At 54.9% G+C, this 17,225-nt stretch overlaps 1 protein-coding gene across 5 annotated transcripts in view; it reads left to right on the forward strand.

Annotated features, from left to right (window-relative positions):
* The window catches only part of TTC7A (tetratricopeptide repeat domain 7A), a 116,289-nt gene that overhangs the window by 41,603 nt on the left and 57,461 nt on the right, over positions 1 to 17,225 (forward strand). For all 5 annotated transcript variants that reach the window (XM_087863372.1, XM_045787928.2, XM_045787929.2 and 2 more), the window contains 5 exons: positions 2,383 to 2,461; positions 3,211 to 3,368; positions 3,941 to 4,004; positions 13,434 to 13,571; positions 15,159 to 15,242. In XM_087863372.1, coding sequence (XP_087719498.1) covers positions 2,383 to 2,461; positions 3,211 to 3,368; positions 3,941 to 4,004; positions 13,434 to 13,571; positions 15,159 to 15,242 — 523 coding nt within the window. The remainder of the gene's footprint in view (positions 1 to 2,382; positions 2,462 to 3,210; positions 3,369 to 3,940; positions 4,005 to 13,433; positions 13,572 to 15,158; positions 15,243 to 17,225) is intronic.

Genomic DNA, 17,225 nt, shown 5'->3' on the forward strand with positions numbered 1-17,225 from the left:
AAGATGCATCTACTAGGGGTGCCTGGGTGGCACAGCAGTTAAGCGTCTGCCTTCGGCTCAGGGCGTGATCCCGGCGTTATGGGATCGAGCCCCACATCAGGCTCCTCCGCTGTGAGCCTGCTTCTTCCTCTCCCACTCCCCCTGCTTGTGTTCCCTCTCTCGCTGGCTGTCTCTCTGTCAAATAAATAAATAAAATCTTTGAAAAAAAAAAGATGCATCTATTAAAAAAGAAGATGTAAAGAAAAGTATTGCATAAATGAAAACATTGCTGATGTGCAGCCAGTAGCAAAACTTGCAACTGTGGGATGCAGATGACAGAAGTCTGGGAGACACTGTCCACACGGAAGGCCTGGTTTTAATAGAGGAGGAGACTGTGCACAGCCCACAGAGGTGAGCCCCTCCTCAGTTTACATGGCATTGGTGGCAGCACCCAAACTTGAATCGTCTCTCAGGGCATTTGTGGTTCCCTGGCTGATTAGCCCCTCTTGGTTCTTCTGAAGCTCTGGACAGACTGGGAAAGGTCACTGTGAGTCTGATTCTATCCCTGTGGTCTTTGTCTCCATTCTCAGCCCTGCAAGAGAGGGTCTGTGTTTATAATGTTGGTAGTTTGCACATCTTTGCTTTCTTCTCTGAAACGAGAGGTTCCCAGAAGGCAGGGACTTGGTCTGCCTGTTTGTCCTTTTATGGCTCCAGGCCCCAAAGCCCCCAGGAATCTGTTCTGTGCATGAAAGATGCAGGAGGGGTGCTTGGAACTTTCTTGGCTGCCACCTTTGGCTTTTCATCTCTCGGTGGTCTTCACTTTCTAAATTGGCCAACCTGGCTGATGTTTTTGCTTTACCCTGTGAGCTGTGATCCAGGGAACCCCCAGAGCAAAGGAGAAGGGCAGGCCTTAGACATTCACTGAGCACCTGCTGTATGCCAGGAGCCATGCCAGTCCTGAGCTTCCAAAGCAAGACAGGAGCCCTGTACTCCAAGTGCACGGTGCACAAAGGGTCAGCCCAAAAATGGAAAATGACCATGCAAGGTCACGCTTCAGAAGAGGAATTAACAGGGTGCGAGAGGGGCGCAGGCTAGAGGGGCAAGTGTGGGGAGGGGTCTGGGACGGCTGCAAGGAGGAAGTGTCATTGGAAGGGCTTTCTGAGGATGAATGCGGAAGGGCTGTTTAGGGCAGTGGAAGGAGTCTGCCAAGACGACATAGGTCATATGGTCGGTTATTCAAAAAGGACCTGAGTGGCAGGAGACGAGATGGGTGAGAGGCGAGGGGCAGACTCACCACAATGCCATGATGAAGATCTAGACTGGATTCTGTGAGCTCTGGGGCTGCTGACAAAGGGGCCAGCCTTGGCTGGGGTGGGGTCGGTAATAGATGATGTTTGCATGTCAGGCGTACAGACTTCTCCATGGGCCATGGAGCACTGTTTCAAACTGCAGGCCATAATCCAGTAGCGGGTTGCAAGATGGGTTTAGTGGGCTGCAGCCAGCATTTTAAAAAAGAGGAGTAGAACAAGATGTCAGGGGCGCCTGGGTGGCTAAGTCATTAAGCATCTGTCTTCGGCTCATGGCGTGATCCTGGAGTTCTGGGATCGAGTTCACATCGGGCTCCTCCGATGGGAGCCTGCTTCTTCCTCTCCCACTCCCCCTGCTTGTGTTCCCTCTCTCACTGGCTGTCTCTCTCTCTGTCAAATAAATAAATAAAATCTTAAAAAAAAAAAAGAGTAAGACGTCAAATTGGAAATACCAGAGTGGACTGCACACAGTAGGGCTAAGTAGTGCATCAAGAAACTTGCTTCTGTTTTATGTAAGGAAAGTGTGTGCATGCTGGGTTGCAATTTAAAATGTATTTTTTTTACTCTGCGTCACACTTTAAAAAGCTTGCAAGTTATTTCAGGGCCCAGAGGGCTGGCAGGGGTTGGGGGGAGGTGAGACTGGCCCGTGTGGGTATCCAGGCCCCAGGTGATGCAGGCTGGACTACGGCCCTGGTGTTGGGGACCGAGAAGTGAGGATGAACCCCAGTGTTGACCAGATGTGTTAGGTGAAGATGGAGAATTCGAGGCTGATTCAAGTCAGTCTGATACCAACCAAGGCTTTTGGGCCAAATGACATCTTGTTTGAAATACTCAATCTTGGTCCCCTTCTGGTGGTGCACTGGAACCCAGGGTTCTTGGGGTGGGGGCTGGGAGGGAGAGCGATCCTTCCTGTTCTTTGATCGACAATGTTCTGGGCTTGTAGGATTCCTGTGTTACAACTTCTGACCTTTCATTCCGGTTGACTGTTTTCAAGTAAAACTCAAATGGGTGGGCTCCTGCTTGTGTCTACAGGTTTGATGATGATTTCTGTGGGGACTAGGCTGGGAATGACCCTGCTTCTACTGTCTTCCCGTAGGAACATCGTGAAAGGGATGAGAGAGCTCCGGGAGGTCCTACGCACCGTGGAGACCAAAGCAACTCAGAACTTCAAAGTGGTAACATGGCAGGGCCTCGGGGCTGGGTGCTGGCTGTGGCTGGCTTATTCAGGGGCCACTTTCAGTGGGAAACAACAGAAGCGCTAGCAGGCAGCCTCTGAATCAGGGATGACAGTATATTACATGCACACGTCTCCTCTCTCTGTCTGTTCTCACAGCAGACATCATTAATCAATCTCAGCATCCTCATCACAGCACTGCACAGAGCCCCTAGCGTTAGATCAGAGTTAAAACCCAATGTCATCCCTTCCTAGCAAGGCGGTAGGCTAACTGTTAGGGATTGTTTATGGCCTTAATAAATAACCTGGACTCCTTTTCCTGCCCCAATTCAGGCCTACCTTCTTAAGCTTTAATTCACCCCAAATCAGAGCCACAGCTCCTTCTCACTCTAGAATTTTTGATCAGATATCAGGAAGGTATCTGGTCGGGAGCGCTGCCCATGCCAGTGGCTTCACGCTGTGCAAGGACCTGCTGAATACTCAGAGCTGTGCCGGGCTCCATGGGGCCAGAGGAGGAGGAAACATACCCCCCGTCTAGGAGAGGACAGAGGACAGAAGATTAAGAAGAAGCCATCAAAGGCCAACAGAAGGGGCGGGGTGGCCTCAGTGCTGGAAACAGAGAGAAGGGGGCTCCTTGGAAGTGGAGTGGAGTGGTGGGCCTCCGAAGGGGCAGCACACTGCAGGCCTGGCGGATTTGGCCGGGTGGTAGGCAGGGGGCATTCTGGGTCTGAGTTCCTCCCTTTCTGCCAGATGGCGGCCAAGCATCTGGCGGGGGTCCTGCTACATTCCTTGAGTGAGGAGTGCTACTGGAGCCCCCTGTCTCACCCGCTGCCTGAGTTCATGAGCAAGGAGGAGAACACCTTCATCACGCAGGCCCTGCGGAAACCTCACCTGTACGAAGGAGACAAGTAAGCTTTGCTGGACCATGCCGGTCTCATGCCACACTTAGGGCTCCAGCGTCCCCCCTCTCTGCCCTGCACTTTCCTCCAGCTGTCACCCAGCTCACTTCAGTATCCTCAGGAGCCGAATAGACCAGGGAAGACAGTCTTAGGATGGGAGTTGGGAGGAGCATTCTAGAAGGCATCCAAAGGTCTAATTATTCGGGGGTTACCTGCCTTCCTACTAGTGTTCATATACCTTGTCTCTTATTTGTTTAATACTTGATGGTGGGATCTGAGCAGCTCTCCCCTGCCCCTTGCCCTGGCTGCATCATGCAGCCCTGGGTGCTGGAAGGGACGTCTCTTTCCCCAGAACAACTGCAGTATTTCTGGCCCCGCTGCCCAACCCAGCCTTTTTGATCCAGAACTCTGGGGCTTGAGAAAGAGCTGCAGGTGGTATCCGGTGTCTGTGAATTATGCAGGAGGGGGTCACCTTACATGGGCAGCTGCCGACTCCAGGGCAGAAGGGCCGGCGTGGCGGGCCAGCCTCGCTGCGTGGAGAGGCTCGTGCTGGAGCCGCCGCTGCCGTTTGTGTCTTTCAGCCTCTACTGCCCGAAGGATAACATAGAGGAAGCCCTCCTGCTGCTCCTCATCAGTGAGTCCATGGTAAGCTCCAGGCCTTTCCCTCTCTGCCGCAGCGGGGTAGGGCTGCAGGGCTCAGGCACAGGCCGCCAGGTCCTGACCCAGCTCAGCCTCCCACGGATGTCCCTGAAGCAAGATTCTTGCATCTGCCCCCTACACGGGGGAGAGGCTCACTTCCTTAGGTTTGGGTCTGGTGCACAGGGCTGTATTCGGGGGGCCTGCGTAGGGACTGAGTTACGAGTTCCCAACACCTCTTCTGGAATCACAAAAGACGCTTATCAGTGAGTCATCAGTATATGCTGAGCAGCCCTGTGCTGGTTCTGGGACCGATGTGGGGGGGTGGAAAGAGCAGGGGCTTTGAGCTCTGCCACGGTTAGCCGAGGACCACAGGCAAATCTAAAACCCCCGAGCCTCAGTGTCTCCTCCTGTAAGAGGAGGGTAGTGCACAGAGCTAAGTGTGCCTGTACAAGGAATTCTCTCGTTCACACAACGGTTTATTATTACCGTGCCAGGCCCTGTTCTGGAAGCCAGAAACGCAGCAGCAAACAAGTGAGAAAAGTCTCTGCCCTCGTGGAGCTTACATCCTAGTGAGGGAGGTGAACAATAAATGAATTAGCGACCGCAGTATCCAGGACACTAGTGTCTGAGTGCTGTGGAGGGGTGAAGCGTGCCTGACGAAGCCTGCATGAAGTGCTCTTTGGCTGTTATCACAAGACCCACTTCCCCCGCGGCAGGCAGGGAGGTGAGCCTAGCTCACACCGCGGTACATACATGTGCACACATGCACGCATGGGCCCTGGAGCCTCAGTGAGGAGAGAGGTGTGGTCCAGGGAGTGGTGAGAGGGATGGCCTGCACTGGTCTGGGGGAGGCGAGGGCGGGGTGTGCGGGAGCCACAGAAGTCAGGGCTGGGGGTGCCGTCCACATGGCGTGCTGGAGCCGAGTCCAAGGCTAGGTCTGAGCCTTCTGACCGGGGGTCCTCTCGGAACCTGGGAGCTGGGGACCCCCCAGGTGGAGAACTAACATTGCTAAACTGGCACATCTGAGAGCAGTTTGTGGAAGTAGGAGTTTAAGAAACAAGCCCCCATAAGCTGGGTTCCTGAACAGACAGAAACGAATGTTTCCTTGAATAACCTGGGACAATGAGTGCTTTTGGTCAGTGGGTTTCCTCCACCTGCATGGGTCCGTCAGCAGGTAGGCAGGAGGAGGGACGCTGGACTGAGGGGGTGAGAGATCACGGCCTTCCTCAGCTAGGCTGTGGTACTAGAAGTTTGTAGGGTCGTGCAGGTGACGGGGTAAGTGGTTGCTCCAAGGAGGGGAACCCAGCTGGTTAGCCCAAGGTGCGGATAGAAATAACGAGCGCCAGATTTGATTTTCGTGGGAGAACAGTGCACTTCTCACCAAAAATGGGCCCTGACTCTGACCACAGACTGAGCCCCGGTTTCTAATGATGGAACCTCAGACATAGACCAGTCCCCCTCCCTTCACCCCCCCCCATGAGCCATCTCCCCACCCACACCCTCAGATAAGACCTCACTGAAGTCACCTGTCTTGGGAAACTCCCTCCCTGCTGAGGCTTACAGGTGGGAGGTAAAAGGGTGACAGCAGAAACGTTCCTTAGGTCCTTTCTCTGTCAGGTTCCAAGCCGGTGATCTCATAGACGGAGGCATTATGTTGAGCCATATGAAAAAATCACAATTTCATACACTTCAGTCTAGGAGTAATATGTTCCCATCTTACAGATGAGAAGAGTAAGGTTCCAGACAGGTATCTGTTGTGGTCAAGGTCACACACTAATAATCCTCACAGCCATGATTCAAATCACGTCAGTCTCCCTGGATAGCTTTCAGAGCACAGGCAACGGAGCCCAAGCCCTGGACTGCAGTCCGTTCTGTGACTTCCGAGTGGCTCTGGTTCTCGGCTTCCTCATCTGCAAAAGGGCTAAGCGGGTCATTTTCAGGGTCATTTTCAGGATCAAATGAAACGAGGCTCAGGGAGGGCTTTGTCAACAAGGACATGGCTGCCGGCATGAGACAGCAGGGGGGCTGAGGCTGGATCCTATCTCCCCCAGCCATTTTCTGTGGCCTCTGCCTGACCTGGGTGCCCAGGACCAGAGTTCAGGTACTCTTCCATTAGGTTATGCCCCCTACTCTCACCCCAAACCCTCAAGCTGCCCCATATCTCAGAGTGAAGAATGGCCTTTTACTAAAAGGTGGCCCGCATTTGGAGCCAAGGTGAATTTTCCTAAATATGTGATTTCCCTCCTAGCAGCTTCTGCCGTTGTGCGGGAGGCCGTGTGACTTGCTGGCCTGCCCCAGAGACTCAGGGTGCGGGCTGGCTTGCCAGGCAGTGTCCTGGGAATTCCCTGTAGCATGCAAAGCAGAGGAAGTTGTGCACTGGGCTGGGAGGAGGCCATCCTCCGGGGCCTGCTCGTTTGTTTCCTCTTGCTCACACCCAGCCTGTCACACGTTTAGAAACTTTAGGAATTGGGGAAGAGCTTTGGCGTCTCGCCTACAGAGCTTTCCTGCTGGGATCTGGATCTGGCCTCGGTGGCTTAGAGCTGTTTCTCAGAGTGACCAGACAGCCTCTGACTTCTCTCTTGCTCTTGTTTCACACCTCCCTTCCCTGCGGGTCCCATTCTTGGTCAGGTGTGGACATCACTGTGCCCGCCTCCCAAGCTCTGATCCTTTAGCTGAACCCTGAGGCTCAGTCTGGCCTCCAGGTACTTGCAGGTTTTTCATCATCTCCCTTTGATGCTGCCTGGGTTTGGCCGCAGTTGATAGGGAGAAGCTTCTAGAACAGCAGCTGGCTGTCTTGGCTGGTCCTTAGCTTTTCCTAATACCTGCAGAATTCAGTGTGCTGTGGTAAAAGCTACTCCAGCACAGTCAGCCCGGGAGACGTAATCATCAACGCTTTCCACCTCCAGGATCACCAGAGCAGCTGCTCTGGGAAAGGGCATGTGCAGGTTTCTTGAGCGTGTCAGCCCCTATTTTGTGGTTTGGAACTCAGAGGAGTAGCCTGCAAGCAGTCTTGAGTGTGGGGCTGTTACCTTGGATATGGTTTTTGTTACAGACTAACCGAGCAGGATCAGAATGAATAAGGACCCCCCCACACCCTTGTGTTTCAAGAGGTAGATAGAAACCTTACAGATGCTATCACAGAAATGCGAGGTACGCGAGTGAGAACTGGTTGAAGACGATTTGTGTTTTGGACCTAGTTTTGAGTCTTCGGGGCCAAAAGGACATTTTAAAATCCACCCATCCACCCACCCACCCATTTGCTCATCCCTCCTTCCATCCATTTGTCCATCCAGCCTTGTTTGAGCAGCTGCCACGTGCCAGGCCATACTTGGCCGGGAGATACTGTGATGGGTTCCATCGTTGCCCCCGTCCCTGATGGACCTGCTGGAGATGGACCCAGGGACCTGGAGGAAATCCTGGTCCTCACGTCAGAAGGAATCCCGTCAGTCTGCTGAACCCCAAGTGTATATTCTAGTTTTTAAAAGAACGCTGTATCAGAACTAGTCTGATTTTCTCAAAGAGTTGGAGAACCAGGAAGTACAGAAGTCTTGATCGTTTCTAAAATACTCATCTAGGCATAAAAATACATGCGGAGGCAGACTGAATCCGTGGGTCCCTGTTTCATTCAGCTGGTGGAGAAATTGCTGCTGGTATCAGGTGCTCGGGAACTAAAAGGTCCTAAAGGCCTGGTCTTGAGTGAAAGTGGGCTGGACGGGTAGCCCCTGGGGACTGGAGCCTGCAGGTGAACTAACTGCCCTGTCCCGCATCAGACCCAGCCATTTGAGTCTTGAATTTGCCTTTCACAGTCTGTGTGGCCTGGGCAAGGTTCTTCCCTCCCTGATCCTTAGTTTTCTCAACTGTAAAATGAAGCTAATAAGGCCTTTCTGGCACAGAAAAAGCCAGAAAACGAACCCACAGTTCCCTGGTACGTTATAGATGTTCAACGTGGGTTTGTTTTGTCCTAATAAATGCTTGCTTCCGATTCAGTCATTTTAGAAAACAGGTAGGCTCAGATCAGGTTGGGAGAAAAATTGGTTTGAGGATACCATTCAGTTTAAGAAAAAAAAAAAAGTGTTCTTGGGCTTGATTCCATTTGGGGCTTGGCAGATGAGCACAGACTGTCCCAGCTTTTGGCCCCTGGTTTGCTCTGCTGCAGGCCGCTACGGCGAAGGGTCTGGTGGCGCTGCCAGCTTGGAACAGGCGGTTCAGTAGAGGTGGGAGAGCCTCTCGCCCTCGCTGGCAGGAAGAGCTGTGATTTCTGCCGCAGAAGCCTGACGCGGCAGGAGAGTGGGGGCTGGCGTGGGGCTGGCCCAGGTCTCTGGGGGGATGGGACACGTCACAGAGCATGTTATTTCTTGGCTCTGTGGACTGGCAGCTTGAGAGCCGTGGTAATTACATCTGCTGGTGGGGGACGACAGCATGAGCAGGACATGACGGTGCCCTCCGGGGAGGGGCAGGTGCCAGTCACAGACACTGCTGGGGGACTCCTTTCTGGGGTGCTTTTGTGGGGTGCCAGCAGCAGGCCCTGAGACTGGGTCCTTGGCCAAGGTGGAGCAGCTGTGTCTGAGAACAGGGCAGAGCAGGGCCCTGGACACATTGCCCAAGGGGCTTTTTCCCTGATTGGGAAAACCCCGCCTGGAGTTTTGCTTTGGTTCCTCCATAAGCAGAGCCATCCCGGGGTCTCTGATGGCATGGACGAGGCTACTGGACACTTCTTCAGAGGCTTCTGGGGGTGAAGCCAGAATGTCTAGGTTCTAATCTGGGTTCCATCTATCTGTATGCCTTGGGGAGCTTCCCTGGGCCTCAGTCTTCTCATCTGTGCAATAGGACAATAGTACATGAGGTCATTGTGAGATGCCACTTACAAAGTACTCCACAAGTTAGTTCCCTTTCCTTCTCCCACCTGTTTGTGTCGAGGATTAGAAAGGAGAAACGGAGCTGGGTGGAAACAAAGGTCAATGCCGTCTGAGGCCCTGCAGTCAGCAGAGGAGCCGGACCAGCAGGGCAGGGGAGGCCCATGAGGCAGCAGAAGCCGTCCTGCCCTGGCCTTTGGAGGTGCAGCCTTACCTCCCAGGGACCTTGCCCAGTTAGTTCACCTTCTGGGACTCAGTTTCCCTTCTGCAAAGAGGGCATAGTGGTTTCCTCCTGCACCTCCGTGGGGTTACTGTGAGGCCGGATGAGATGTGACGGATGTGACCCTGAAAGCTGTTGCATGGCACACGGAAGGGATGGCTGTTGGAGGAGCGTCGCCTGCCTTGGCCGTTCCCCCACCGGCCCTCCCGTAAGGCCCTAGATTTGCTTCGTGGATCCTTCTCCAAAGACCAGATGTGGGTCGTGCTGGCAGTGATGAGCTGTTGGAGGAGGAGGGTGGCAGGTGCATGCTTTTTTTGGCTTTTCCTCTTTTGGTGTGCAGAGGGCCTGGGGTGAATGGCCTCAGTTTGGAGGAGGCTGCCTTTGGGGGGACAGCCGGAGGGTCCGGGTTAGGTACAGGGACAGCTCAGGAGCCCTGCCTGGGACAAAATGTGTGGACCAAATAAGGGCGAGGGATCCCCAGAGGTGGGGGCCTGGAGGTTGTGCAGGGAGGAACGAGGAGAAACTATTCTTTATTCCTCCCAGAGGAGTAAGGATGATGGTGAGAAGAATATGCAGTGTCTGCGTATTGCTTTATAGGTCATAGGCACATTCATACCTCTCTGCATTTGATCTGAAGGATTTCCCAGCGAGGCCATTTGAATGGTGGAGGAAAGAGCGACTGGGACTAGTTCAAAGCAGGCTGCTGGTGAATTTGGGAGCAGTGCTGGCCGGAGGGCGGTGAGCCCAGGGAAGGAGGGAACAGGACATCTGGGGTGCATGGGCAGTGACTGGAAGCCCCCAGAGTGTCTGAGGCCCCGCCCTCCATGCTGCACACGAATTCCTGCCCTGTCACTAGCCCCCACAGCTTCCTTCCTTTTGCCCCGTTTCCCCCACCCAGCAAGCACCACCACGGCGTTTTACCGCAGCCCTGCCCTAGTGCCATAACAACCAGGGCACACTTCTGCTTTGGGTTTTCCTTTGTGGAAAGTTGCTTCCCTCTTGACACAAGGGCCAGTTCCGGAGGCCCCCTGAGGAGACCTCTTCCCTGCTGTCTGCCTACTGGGAAGGCCCAGCCCAGTGCTAAAAATCCACCCCTTCCACCCCCCAGGAACACAGTCAGAGATACTCTTGTTTTAAAGGTCAAGGTCGAGGGCAAGAGGAGAAAGTTTACACACCAAGCCCAGAAATCTTGCTTAACGTCACTCATTGTACAAACATGGACCAAGGAAGGTGCGGGAGACAGCGAGACATGTCCCTGCCCCAAGAACCAGGGAACTGTTGGGCGTACAGGGGCTGGGGTGTGTGCCCCATGCTGGGAGAGGACAAGAGGGGGATGGCCTTGCCTGGTGGGATAGGTCAGGTTGACAGGTACCTGAGTTGAGCTGTGAGGAGCCAGGAGGCATCCAGGTTGACAGAGGACAGACAATCCATGGTGCAGAGAGGGAGCTGCGGGGAGTTCTGTGGGGCAGGGGGAGGACCGGGGGCTGGTTGGGGAGAAGCTGGCCCGGTGGGCCAGGCCTCGTGTCAGGCACAGAGAAGGAGGCTTGACTTTGTGCTGGGGCAGTCTGGAATGGGCTAGGAGCTGGGGTCTGCAGGGGTTACCCTCTAGGGACAGGCCAACCAGAGCTGAGGCCCGCAGTCACAGCTCGCTGCTCACCATCCCCAGAACGGATAGTTTCCCAGATCCTGCATGTGCCCAGCCAGGCTTCTCTCCATACTCCCCAGAAAAGCGCCCCCACCACCCTGCTTCAGACTCCCCGTGCTGCCCCCTTTCATCATGAACCCCTCTCTCCTACCAGGTTTGTTTGTTTCTTTTTCTTCCTTCCTTCCTTCCTTTCTTTTCTTTCTTTCTTTCTTTCTTTCTTTCTTTCTTTCTTTCTTTCTTTCTTTCTTTCTTTCTTTTTTTAAGATTTTATTTATTTGACAGAGATAGACACAGCGAGAGAGGGAACACAAGCAAGGGGAGTATGAGAGGGAGAAGCAGGCATCCCGCTGAGCAGGGAGCCTGATGTGGGGCTCGATTCCAGGACCCTGGGATCGCTACCTGAGCCGAAGGCAGACTCTTAATGGCTGAGCCACCCAGGAGCCCCATCTCCCACCAGGTTTCTGGGTCGAATTGCACTGAGCACAAGTACTGCTGCTGCTTCTGGGCTCCCTATTCCCCTCCCTGAGGGCAGGGACTGTTCCTCGTGTCCTCTCAGTGCCTCCCCTCTTGTCCTGGCTGCCTGGCAGGCCACCTCCCGGGGCCCCACCCTCAGGGGCCAGAGCCGGGGAGTTCTGGAGGGGAGGGCTGGAAGTGGAGGAGTGGGGAGGTTCATGGCCAGTTTTGTGTTCCTACTCTGCTTAGTCAGATAGCTCCTGCCAAGCCTCTCAGAATTTCTTCTCTCTTCCTGATGGTGCCTGTGTGGGTGGATTTCACTGGGAAGGAGGGGGATTTCTCTGGCACTTTTCCCTCTCTGCTCCTCTCCTCTTAACCCTTTGGAGTTCCTGACCAGCTCTTGTTTCTCAGGCTGGTACCAGCACTCATCTTTCCTGGGGATCTCCTGGCATCCCTGCACCTTCTCCTGGGGCTGGTCCACGTACATGGGGTGGCGACAGCCCTTGCCTGCTGTGGCTGGAGGGGCAACCATCAGGGCCCCTGGCCGCTGGCCTGCCTTCCTGAAGTGCCCCCATGGGTGAGTCACTTCCTTGGGTCTTAGAGGCGTTTTGGCTCCCAGAAGCCTCTGGGAATGCACTTCAGGCCTGCACAACAGGACACATTCAGAGCCTGCAGTCTGAAGGCCATTGGGCTGCTTCTGCCTCTGTAGCCCCTCACCCTTGGGGGCCTTAGCCCCTGACCTGGAGGAGGGGTTCGTAATCCTGCCCAGAGGGAGGTTTTGAAGACCATCTGTGGACAGGAAGGATGATCTGGATCCGACACCGGGAAATTGGTTTTAAGGGCCAGCAAGCTCCCTTTTATCCCAGCATCCTTGGTTCTGAGGTCCTGTGTGGGGAAGTAGAAGAGGGTGAGTCCCGACACACGAAAGGGGTTCAGCCTCTACTACAGAGGGAGAGGGGTACTAGGAGCAGCCAGCAGGAGCATCTGGCCGGGACCGAGCTTTGCTTCAGCTCAGATACAGCCCTCGAGGGTGTGTGTCGGGGAGGGGGGGCGGTCATAGAGCATTCCCAGCCTCGTCCCTGCCCTGTTGCTGCTCAGCTCAGGGACCCCATGATTCATGCTGAATTACTCCCATACCTGAGTGTTGTCCCCAGAGTGTGGGTTTACAAGAGAGGGTGGAACTGTAGGCCACAGAAGAAGAGGGTCCCAGATCCCCAGTGGGGAGATTTCAGGCTTGGCGATACAGAGCTCCCCGCTTTGGATTGTACAGTCTCCTAGTCCTAAAGTCTGTTTTCCATTACCCCCCTATCCCCCCCACGCCCCCTGCCCAGCAGCTACCTGGCAGCTCTGAGCTACTGAACTCCTGAGTGCTGGACGCCGAGCACAGAGGCCGTGTGTGTGGGAGAGGTTTCTTAGGGAACTCAGAGGAGAGTTTTGTGGTCAGAAGGAGTCAAGGATCAGGTCTGGGTTGAACACAGGGGTGATGGGAAGGCGGTATGGGGCTAGGAGGTCCTTATCAGAAGGACTGGTGGCACCAAGGGGCCACAGCCCAAGCTCCCCTCCTGCGAGTCAAGCAGCAGAGCCACCCCCCTGATCCAGACACTTCCAGATATGACCTGAAGCTCTTTGTGAGTGGACAGTTACAAGCTCACAAGGAGCTATTCCACAAAACCGCTCGCCTATGTCCTTGGAAATGCCAGGGTCTGAAAGACAAGGGCTGGGGGACCCTTCTAGGTGAGAGCAGACTGAAGAGACGTGGCCCTGGGATGTGGGCATGGTCCTGGATTGGGTTCTGGGATGAGATAACTTCTAGTAAGGCCACGGCTGGGCAGATGGGGCGATCTGACTGGGAGCTGGTATTGGAGGTACCAGTTTTACGTTTCCTGAAATACCGGCATTCCTGTTGTGGTTGTACTTAGGAGTCCAGGGTCACGTGACTCTATCCTTATTGTCATATGCTAGAGAGAGACAAAGCAGATGTGGTCAGTGCCGTCACCCTTGCAACTTTTCCGTAGGTTTGAGATTTTGCAGACTAACACATTGAGTACCAGGAGCCCTGAGAACTGCTTCCTCACCCCAACATAGGCTATGGGTGGAGGTCTTCTCCCTGTCACGGGGGCCTTCGTGGGGATGGGGGAAAGGCTCTGGCAGATTCTGGGATCATGGCCTGGGTTAGCAGCATACGGGCGATGGTCACTGGGCCTTGGAGGCAGGCAGCCGCTGATTTTCTGTCCTCGCTCTTTCCCAACCACGTGCCCCTGCAGGCTACTCGGGATGTGGTGCTGAGCCGGGCCCCGGAGCAGGAGGAGGACCGGGCGGTGAGCCTGCGGAATGCTGCGGCCATCTATGACCTCCTGAGCATCACGCTGGGCAGGAGGGGCCAGTACGTCATGCTCTCCGAGGTACGGCAACCCACCCCCTCCCCAGAAGTCAGGTGGAGTCATCATTTGACCTCCTCCACTGTCCTTTCCTTGCCTCCGCCAAGGGCTACAGCTCAGTCCTTGGGAGGCTGGGCTTGGGACCGTTGCAGTTCCAGGACTAGGAGAGCTGCCCTTCCCTGGCAAGACGGGTGGTTTTAGTTTTGGTTTTGGTTGTTTTATTAGTGTTTTCATGTCGTTTTTTTTTCGAAAGAACACAAGGCATTGTATAGAGAAGCACAAGGGGAGAATTTTCTATCTCTCAGCTTCCCACATGGATGACACTGTGTTTTGTGACTGTCTCTGCTGGTAGAGCTCTGAGCTTGATGTGTGTCAGAACCCTGGACCCCCTCCCACCCAAGCTGGACGGAGCAACCCCATTCTATTGAGTAGACCCTCGTGGGGCAGCGCTCTCGGGGTGGTGCCTCTCTGGGGTGAAAGCAGGGGGACCAGGGCACCACGCTGCCCCTCTCTCCGTTCCCCACGAGGCGAATGGCATACACGCATTTTTGAGTTTTCAGATCAGAGCTGGGATCAAAGGTGGCTCTGGGGCCCCTGTCTCCTGGCACAGGAGTGGGCCTCCTGGCAGTAGCTTCTCTTTCCATGTGGTTAGGAGGGTTTCTGAGAGGAGAGCTGGTGACTTCTGCCGAGCCCCTGTTTGCACCCGGCACCGTGCAACGTGCTTTTAGGTAATACCTTCTTGGTATACGGGTGAGGAAGGCAAGGCCCAGAGAGGTTGTTTCTTGCCCTAGATGGTGGAGGGAGTGCATCTGAGCCAGCACGTGAACCCCAGCCTCTGAGCTCTTCAAGTCCATGCTGTCTGGTCCCGGAAACTTCCCTCTGTCCCCCGCCCCACCTGACCATGGCCACATGGTGAATCCTGGCCTCACAGGCTGGCTTCTGCCTCCCTCGTGTGGAAGCACTTGTAGTGTCTGCCGGATCTCACCAGGCCGCCCCTGCTTTGGGGTTGCCCAGGATCGGACAGGCCAGTGGGGCGGTCAGTTTTCTCAGTGGTCGTAGACAACAACAGAACCGAGAAAAGCCTTTCCATTTGAGCGGCTTTGTAGTTGGCCCACTCTGCCACTTCCTGGCCCTGTGACTCTGGCAACTCATTCACACCTCAGCCTCCTCTTCTGTGAAATGGGGATAATGGAAGAACCCACCTCCCAGGGTTGTTGGGGAGAGTGAATAAGTTAGGACGTGTAAAAAAACAGAGCGGTACCATGCACAGTAATAGTAAGTACCAGTTATTATTTTAATGGGATGTTCACATGTTAAAAACCCAGACCCAATTTCATTCCCTTTTCCTGATCACTCTGTGAGGCATTCCCATGTTATGGAGGTAGGAACCAAGGTCCAGAAAGGGTAGGAAACTTAGGGGAGGTCACACAGCATAACCTGCCCAGTGGCAGGGGCAGGTTATGCTTGGAGTTTCTGACAGGAACTGAGTATGGGCCTCTTGCAGCCTCCTACAGGAAGTGATTTGGGCAGTCATTGCCCTGAGGGGTTTTGAATCGGCTGGGAGTGGGAGGACCCCTGGGGGAATCGTGCTGACTGGCTCCCTCTCCTCAGTGCCTGGAACGAGCCATGAAGTTTGCGTTTGAAGAATTTCACCTTTGGTACCAAGTGGCCCTCTCCATGGTGGCTTGTGGGAAGGTAAGGCCCAGGGCATGTGGTGGGTGGGGGAGGTTGCACACCTGCCTTTGGGGCCTCTGCTCTCCTCTGGTGCCCTCCAGGGCTAGCCAGAGGGCATGGCTGTGAGTCAGAAATGTTCTCCAGCTTAGGATTTTCCTCTAGGAGAGTGAGGGGCAGCAGAGGGTCACACACAGACCCCTGTGTGAATCTGGTGTCCCAGGTGTGCAACTGTGAGTCTGTGGATGCTTTCCTCCTAGTACACGTGCACGCATGGGGCGTCAGAGCATTTCCACGTGTGACTTGATGAGTACAACGGCATGCGACAAGCGTGGGACACGGGTTCTGAGAAAGGGCGCATTCGTTTGGGCCATAGCTCTCTTCCTGCCCATCTGTTGTGGTGTCAGGAGAGGACCTTCCCGTGGAAGGACCTGCCTTGGAGGGAGAGGTTGAAGGGTGGAGCAGGCGGCAGCACCCACAAGGGAGTCTGGGGGAGAACTGTGCCAGGGGGTGTGGCCGGGACAGAGGCAAGGGGAGCTTCTCTGCCCAGCAAGGGGACTGACCTTATCCCGGGTCACCAGGGCCGCCTTTGCTGTCTACCCACCAAGCCCTGTTCCAGCACCCCCTGGTTTCTTCTCTGATGAGAATTACACTTACATAAGCCTCTATTTTGAGCGGTGACATGAAAGGAAAACCTTTCCGGAGCTGCGAGCTGAGGGTGTTAGAGCTGAGGATGCTACGAATGCAGGAAAGAAGGTGGCAGGAGCTTGCAAATCGTTCCAAGAGCTGTAAACACCCAGAGCCCTTTTGTGGGGCTGAGGGAATTCCTGCCCCCTCCCCCGCCCATCTGTGCCACCTGCCATTTCTAGCCCTGCAGCTCCGCTCAGAGGAGGGCCCTCCTCAGCTTGCCAGCACCTCCCCCACAAAGGTTAGGCAGGGAAGAGGAAGAAGAGTAGGTACCTGATAGGTGGGAAGGAGTCAGGGAAGTATAGTGAGAATCAAGTGGGGGACCTCCCACCCCCATCCCCCACTGGGCCTTTGTCTTCCCAGACCTCTTCCCCAGCCCCTCACGTTGACCACCCACCAGAGCATCCTAAATGCACAGACAGGGTCTACTCTGGCTCTGTGCTCAGCAGGCTCTTGCCAAGGCTCCGGGAGAGTTCCGGCCACAGATAGAGTGAGGCCTGAGGGAGGAGAGCGGGTGGGGCTGGAGCTCACATGGGGCCTGGGCAGGCAGCTCACAGTGGCATGTGACAGCTTCTTCCTGCCTCTGGGAAACAAAGAACCTTTGATCTTGCAATAGCGGGCATGGGTCAAGAGGAGAGGCCCAGGGCCAGGGTAGTGGTCCTCACCCTTCTGTGGGTCATGGACCCCTTTGAGATGCCAAGGAAAGCTGGGGAGCCCTCCTCAGAAGAATGCAGTATCCTCGGAAGTTAGCTTTAATCTCTGGCAGTGCTCCAGGAAACTCCCCAGTCAGGGGAGAAGGTGTTAGCGTGGGAGATGTGGGATCTTCAACCTCCCTACGGAGAAGAGTCAGGCTCAGAGAAGTCCACACACAGTCCAGCACATCCCAGGATCCCGGGAGCTGCTGTCCCAGCCTGGCTCCTTCACAGACCAGCAAGGTGGGCACGAGAAGGGGCTTACAGGCAGGATGTTGGGGTGATCAGTGAGTTCCTCCCACCTGAGGCCCCACAGGCTGGAGACATTGGGTTATACCCATGGCTGCATTTGGTGCAGCAGGAGATTGTTCTGGAATCGCACTCTCACCCCCTCGGGAACCCTGCACACCAGCTCAGTCTGCCTGGTTGGCCCAGGCAGCCCTCCTGCAGAGAGGCCAGAGCTGGCCTCTGCCAAAGCCCAAGGTAGGAATCGAGGTTCTGTACCCACACTTGTGCCAAAGATATGGCTGGGAGGATGTATATACATCTGACACCTCAGCCTGCAGGAAGAAAAGACGAGGTCCATGACATGATTCGGGCGCTCCTTCTCTTGGTCTCCTCAGCAGTC

The sequence above is a fragment of the Ursus americanus genome, chromosome 7 (assembly GCF_024610735.1).
Source record: "Ursus americanus isolate L20-20 chromosome 7, mUrsAme1.1.p, whole genome shotgun sequence".
Taxonomy (NCBI): domain Eukaryota; kingdom Metazoa; phylum Chordata; class Mammalia; order Carnivora; family Ursidae; genus Ursus; species Ursus americanus.